At 41.3% G+C, this 7,484-nt stretch overlaps 1 protein-coding gene across 1 annotated transcript in view; it reads right to left on the reverse strand.

Annotated features, from left to right (window-relative positions):
• Positions 1-7,484, reverse strand: part of lrrc17 (leucine rich repeat containing 17) — a 33,782-nt gene that overhangs the window by 10,255 nt on the left and 16,043 nt on the right. The window contains exon 3 of the mRNA XM_014016981.1: positions 4,922-5,402. Coding sequence (XP_013872435.1) covers positions 4,922-5,402 — 481 coding nt within the window. The remainder of the gene's footprint in view (positions 1-4,921; positions 5,403-7,484) is intronic.

The following is a 7,484-nucleotide window of genomic DNA, read 5'->3' on the forward strand; positions in this document are numbered from 1 at the left end:
TTTTTTTGACCGTGACTAGGACGCCTCAGCCTGAACGAAGTTATCACTGTAAATTATTATTTTTTTTTACTTGCCTCAGACGTGTTTTAACAATTGTAATAAATTCATATTTTAACTTTGGAACACAGTCTCTGTAATCTGTAGAAAGAGCCTAAGTGCCTTGTTTTGAGTTTTATTCTTGGGGTGGAAGTCCCAGGTGGTGTTGTTGAACCTTAAAAACTTTTCTAAAACTCTCAAAGTTGCCACATTTGGTTGAAATTAGGCTTGGGCAATATTGGCAAAAAAATTAATCACGATTAATTGTTRTTTAGCCGATAACGATTAATTTGACAATTAATCCCCTGGAGTCCCTGGACACCCTTAGTTCGTAGTCACATGACCAATTTAGTGGGAAAGATTTGCTCTTTGTAAAAAAACATGTTCCAAATTGTGTGAAAATTACAGATTTCAGGCTATACATCAAATTTTAAATAGTGTTGATAGATAAAAAAAATTACAGAACTTTATTTTTAATGTTCATCTTTAAAGCATTGAAGAGCACCGAGCAGACTGACCAGAGTAATCCCCAGTCAGTCTGCATTAATCAGATTAATCGTCAAGTGCCAAAAAGTAATCGATCAATGTTTTTCTGACGATTAATTGCACAAAATACGATTATGCCCAACCCTAGTTGAAATTCAAAGACAAACAAAAAAGTGAGTTATTCATTCAGTTCGAAAGGAAAAGGAGAGAATAAAAATGCTGAAATAAGCTTTGATGGAATGGGATGGCGCTGTGCAGGATTTATAGGAGCATAACCCGAAAATCTTAAAACTCTCCAATAAAATGTCTTTGTGAGGTTCCATCATTATCACCTCCTCCAAAATATGAAACAGACATCCAAATGGGAAGCAGCTCTTATGACATCTTCATGCTCTCAGGCAGCAGAGAAGGAAGTTTTTTTTTTTACAGTGCTGACATAATTCTGCAGCTCAGATGTGTGGAGTGTCATAAGGATTGGCTATTTGATGAAAACTTGACAGACATGTCGTGTTTTATCAATCACTTTGTGCAGTTTAAGTGTGAAAAAACAAGTTTAATATGGTGTTGACAAAACATAATAGAGCAGTGACATCTAAAAAACTCAACATCAGGTCATCTCGTGAAGACGCAAAACGTTATGATCCAGAAAATATAAAAAAAAGATGAGACATGTAATGAAATGAGCAGCCGACTCATAAACATCACTTTCCTGCTTCATTTTAAAATTAGCCTCAAGTCAGAAAAATCTTAAATAGCCTTTTTTAAGGATTTACTGAGCTGAGTCTCAAAAGGCAAAGAAAACCAAAACAAACTCTGGAGGTGAGTTTCTAAGCAACAATTCTAATTGAGTTTGTTGTAACTGAACACACATGGTGAGTTTCTGTAGCACTTTTCAGTWCAAGGAGTTGGTGGAAGATGTTTAATTTGTGCTTTTTTTGTTTGTTTTGGGTATTTTCTTTTCTCGACATCACCACAATGAGGGAGTGGGAATATATAACCAAGTTTAAATCCATTGGGATCAAATTAAATACGTTTTTTTAAAGTGCTTTTAAATCAGGTGAGGTAGGTAAGAATGTAACTGTCAAGCACGGCGGCGGTAGCATCATGTTATGGAGCTGTTTTGCTCCCCGTAATACTGGGGCCTACAAGTGAAATTGCATTGTGCAATATGCAGAGAATGGAGTCATGCTGACCTTGGTTTTATAAAATCAGACTGAATTATTGGGTTTTATGTAAAACTTCATAGCTTTCACAAGCCGAGTGCCAGATATGCTGATATTTTCAAGGCTACATCCTATCATATCATGCCAGCGACGTCTTCATCCATCTGCAAGCGTTCAGACTGAGAACCTGCGTTGTTATAGATCACCTCTGATTCTGTACAGGAAATCTCACTGGAGGGAACAAGTTACAGAGCGGCGATACATTCGACCCCTTTTCAAGTGAAAAACACCGACAGCCATGTTCTAAAATCTGATGCACAGCAGCTGCAGCGCGTTAAGCAGCGTTCGCACATCATACAACTCGTTTCATTCACGAGCCTGGGTTTAAACGGAAGCAGGATGGGAGGTTAATATTAAAAAGGGAAAAAGGCAGAGAGATTGATGGGCTAATCATGCTGCGAGAAAAACAGAGGAGCCTTGTGGTGGTCCAGATAAAGAGATGATTCAACTATTTAACAGTAGAAAGAGAAGAAAATCATTAGGAAAATATGCAGAAAGCTTCCTCAAGCAACAAACACTGCTTTGTGTGGGTTTTTTTTTTTTTTTTGGCTTGCAGTTGTGAAGGTTTGCTCTCTCTGAAAGTCATAAAACTCTCCATTTAGAAATGACAGCAAAACTCCCAGACAAACAGTCTTTGATTTCAGGGCGATGAATTTATCAGGCTGAGAAAGAGAGGAGTGATCCATCTGTGTTTCTTCAGGAACTCTTATCATTATGTCCTTGAAACGACACAAATATTTTGTCCCACAGTGTCTTGTTTCACACAGAGACAAGAGCAGAGGGGGAAATAAATAGAGCAGAAAGAAAACAGAAGCAGCTCTTTTCCTTCTTATATTGTCACACTTTTGTTTTTTCTGTTTTCAGCATAGTCAGCCATTTTTACTCGTTCAGGTTTCAAAATCTTCAGCTAGTTCAAGAGATAGTTGCTTTGACGTTTGGATTTGAATCATTCACACTCCTTAAAATATTTAAAGAGGCAATATCATGTAAAATCAACTGTTTTGAGTTTTATATCGTGTTGTTATCCTTTCAATCAAAAAGATGCCCAGAGTCTTGCTTTGACTCATTCATACATGTTTGAGAAATCCTGTAGTGTCCTGAGGCAGCCAGACAGGGGAGCAAAAATGACCCGTTGGGCCTAGAACCGCCTTTTGGGACCAGCTCCTCCTCTGGGCTGTCTCCAAGCTGACCTTCCTCATCACAGAGCACACACACCCAAACGCCCCGAGCTGAAATGAGTGGGACAGAAGCGGAAGGAGGTTCTTAAAGAGACAGAGGCCAATTTCAAGGCGTTTAGAAACAGATATGATGAGAAGTCAAGTTTATTTTCTATTTAAAGATAAAAACAGCATTTTACTAACAACTGAAGGTTACATAGTTATTTTATTATGGTATAGAATTGCAATATTTGCCTGAGAAACACATAATATTGCCCCTTTAACTTTATTTAGATTTTTGGTTTCAGTGACACGAGTGATTTTTTTTCTTAAACTTCTTTTCCCTAAATTTAAGCTTTCAAGTTTTTTGCTTTGATCATTATTGTGCTTTTTTTTTTTTTTGTTTTAGCTACATTTAGCAAATGTTATGCAAAATGTAGCTTTAGGCTTCTGTCTGTGGTTTGGCTACATTTACATGTTGGCTACTGTATTGTTAAATTTAGCTTATAGTTATTGATTTGCAACCTTTGTGTTTTTAGCTACAGTTTTKCAAATTGCAGCCTTTAGCTACTGTTCTGATCATTTTAACTTTTAGCTACTGCCATGATCACTTTTGCATGTAGCTACAGTTATGATCATTTTAGCTTTTAGCTACTGTTGTGATAATTTTAACTCGTAGCTACTGTTATAATCATTACTGTCTTGCTCATTTGAGTTTTCAGCTATAATTTTGTTTAACKTTTAGCTATTATTGTGCTAACTTTATGTTTAAGCTACCATTTGTGGTTTTAACATTTAGGTACAACTTTGCTTTTTTTCATTTTTAGCTAATGGGTGAATTTCAGCTTTTAATGTTGCTACATTTAGCTTATATTGAGCTAGTTGACAACTGAGTTTCACCTTCTACAACAAACATCAGCAGTGCTTCAGCACTGAGGATTTACATAGAATTTTTTTTTAGTTTTGAACAATGTCTGATTACGTTTTACGCAGCTTCTTACATCGAGCTGCTGAGAAATCTATGACTCAAAAAATAAACAGAGCTCATTAACGTCTTTTGAAAGCAGAAAAAGTGTAGAAAATTAGAACATAGGTTTCCATAATAAACTTGAGGGGAACAGTAAATTTCTAGCATAAAAACAACTAAACTCTGCTCATTAAAATTACTTTTCAACTCCTGTTTACTAAAATAACACATGGATTCCAGCTGTGTGTAATAATCAAAGGTCAAAGGAGTTAAAGTAATATTTCAGATCTTTTGACCTTTAAAAAAAATCCACATTTGTAGAACCAAACCACAGCTTTAGGTTAATAATCCATTACAATTAACAGCAGGAAGCCTGAATTCTGATTGCATAAATCTTTTCACCAAGAGTGTCATGATTTGTGTCTGTGCTTATGATTTAGTCTAAGTTTTCTGTCTTTTCCTCCTGTTTTCTTCCTCCTGTCTGCCTTTGCTCTAGCCCCGCCCACTCACACCTGATCCTCATGTTTCTTCCCCAGGTGTTTCTTGTTTTACCTCATTAGTTCTTCCTTTATATTCTGTCCTTTGTCCTCAGTCTTTGTCAGATCCTTGTTCTCTGTTTGATGTTCATGTTCCTGCCCATATCCCTTGTTTTTGTTTGCTGCCACGTCAGCACCTTTGTTTTTGTTTTAATAAATCACTTTTTGCCACCTCACTCAGTTCTGCATCTTGGGGTTCTAATCAACCAAGCTCAATCGTAACAAAGAGCAKCAGTTTGAGAAGACAGAGCCAAATCTTTTCCATCCACAGAGGCTGGCTCTCCTCACTCAGCAAGCCGACTAAAAACAAACATTTCTCCTCGCTGTCTGGGCTCTAACCAAAACACAAGATTGTAAAATTAACTTCTGCGCCCAGTTTGACTGGACAAACGATTAAAGCAAACTAAAAAAAGAGTTTTTTAATACTCTTCAGCAAAGCATTTTATTTGATCAGATAGTCATCAGCAACATAAACTGTTATGTTACTGTKTCAGTGTGTCATTTTATAACACTGACCTTTGCTGCTGCAGTCCAGAAGTTTAGCGTGTTTATAGGTGCAGATGGAAACAGCTTCTGGCTTCACTTTATGTGGCGGACCACCCGGTGGTGGTTTCCCACCATCCCCCGGGCTCGTGCCTTCCGCGCACAACGCRTCCATGTTCAGCTTCTTCAGCTTCTGGCCCCTGAGCGACGAGGGCTCGGCGCACTTGGCGTAGTTGCCCAGGTTGCGGTTGCTGGGAACCTGCAGCGTCCGGACCAGGCTGTCCAGCGGGCAGCGGCAGCTCCAGGGGTTGTCGAAGAGCCGGAGGTAGGTGAGGCGGGGCAGGGGGAGCAGCACCTCCTCCGAGGCCGTTTTCAGTTTGTTGTGCTGAAGGAGCAGCGTGGTGAGCTGCGACAGGCCGCTGAACGCCTCGTCCTCCACCACCGAGATGACGTTCTGCTGGAGGTCCAAGCTCTTCAGCTGCGTGAACTGGGCGAACATGTTGTCCCTCAAAACCTGAAGATGGAAACAGGAAGGGTTGAAAATGCAGATTGAATCAAATCAGATTATATATGAGTCTAAATTTTGACTTTGCTCCAAACACCTGATTTAGACCATTAAACCAGGTGTGTTGCAAAGAAGCAAGTAAAACATGAATCTGAACAGAATCAACTGTGAGAACTGGAGGCAGAAAAACCCAGGGCGCAGGCAAAACTCAAAAGGCAAAAAAGCTCTGTAATGTAAACAAAAGAGGGCTGTTGAGACAGCAAAAAACTCACAGGAACTTCTCAGGGAACAGCTTGCACGAGAGACACCTCACTGACTGTGTAGACAGTACAATGAATGGACACAGACTGAGGACAAGACACCAAATATAAAGGCAAACAAATTAAGAGACAATCAGAAACACCTGGGGAGACAAAAGAGGGATCAGGTGTGCGTGGGCAGGGCTGGAGGCAAAACAGCAGGGAAAGAGAAACACAGGGGAACAGAAAACACTAGAAACTAAGGAAAATAAACACAGACCATGACAGAACCCTCCCCTCAATGACAGCTCCCGATGTTGAGAAGAGAAGGACAAGACACGGAGAAACAAGGACACAACACAAGGGGGCACGAGGACAAAACACAGAGTTCAGGGGGACGGCCAGGAGACCATCCACAATGAGGCCCAACAGACGTGGAGCAACGGGAGGAGACGGGAGCAGACGAGGAGCCAAGGGAGGAGACGGGAGCAGACGAGGAGCCAAGGGAGGAGACAGGAGCAGACGAGGAGCCAAGGGAGGAGACGGGAGCAGACGAGGAGCCAAGGGAGGAGACAGGAGCAGACGAGGAGCCAAGGGAGGAGACGGGAGCAGACGAGGAGCCAAGGGAGGAGACGGGAGCAGGAGACGGGAGCAGGAGACGGGAGCAGACGAGGAGCCAAGGGAGGAGAAGGGAGCAGATGAGGAGCCGGCGGAGGTTGCCGGAGCCAGAGCGTCAGCGACGGCGAATGCAGATGACAGAGGCGATGAGGTGGCGATGGGCGACGACCCATGGCTCCACATCTGTTGGGCCTTGCTGTGGATGGTCACCTGGCCGTCCCCCTGAACTCTGTGTTTYGTCCTCGTACCCCCTTGTGTTGTGTCCTTGTTTCCCCGTGTCTTGTCCTTCTTGTTTTCTCAGCATCRGGAGCTGTCATTGAGGGGAGGGTTCTGTCATGGTCTGTGTTTATTTTCCTTAGTTTCTAGTGTTTTCTGTTTTCCTTTGTTTCTCTTTCTCTGCTGTTTTGCCTCCAGCCCCGCCCACACACACCTGATCCCTCTTTTGTCTCCCCAGGTGTTTCTGATTGTCTCTTAATTTGTTTGCCTTTATATTTGGTGTCTTGTCCTCAGTCTGTGTCCGTTCATTGTACTGTCTACACAGTTAGTGAGGTGTCTCTTGTGCAAGTTGTTCCCTGAGAAGTTCCTGTGAGTTTTCTGCTGTCTCAAAAGCCCTCTTGTTTACATTACAGAGCTTTTTTTCGCCTTTTAAGTTTTGCCTGCGCCCTGGGTTTTTCTGCCTCCAGTCCTCACAGAATGAACGGACACAGAATGACAACAAGACACCAAATATAAAGGCAAACAAATTAAGAGACAATCAGAAACACCTGGGGAGACAMAASAGGGATCAGGTGTGTGTGGGCGGGGCTGGAGGCAAAACAGCAGGGAAAGGGAAACACAGGGGAATAGAAAACACTAGAAACTAAGGAAAATAAACAGACCATGACATCAACCTTGCTTCCAATAAGCAGTGATTTAAAAGTAGCTCAACTGTTAGATCAAAATAATAAATGCACGTTTTTTCCATTTTCAGGAAACAGATTTCTGCGCTCCACATGTTAAACAAGCTACATAAACAGATTGGATGCTCTGAAGCTCAGATTAAAAGCATCTGAAATGTTGCATCGCGTTGGCACAAATAAAACAAAATCTAGTTTTACATCTTTTCTTGTTAGTCAAATTTTTTTATTGTTTCCTCATTTCTATCTCTGAATCCGCGTTGCATTGAGTTAGCCTCCTTGTTAGGCTTTTTACCCTCTCAGCACCTGGGAAATACATATCCTGTGTGGTCACTCAC

The sequence above is a fragment of the Austrofundulus limnaeus genome, unplaced genomic scaffold (genome assembly GCF_001266775.1).
Source record: "Austrofundulus limnaeus strain Quisiro unplaced genomic scaffold, Austrofundulus_limnaeus-1.0 Scaffold158, whole genome shotgun sequence".
In the NCBI taxonomy this organism is placed as follows: Eukaryota; Metazoa; Chordata; class Actinopteri; order Cyprinodontiformes; family Rivulidae; genus Austrofundulus; species Austrofundulus limnaeus.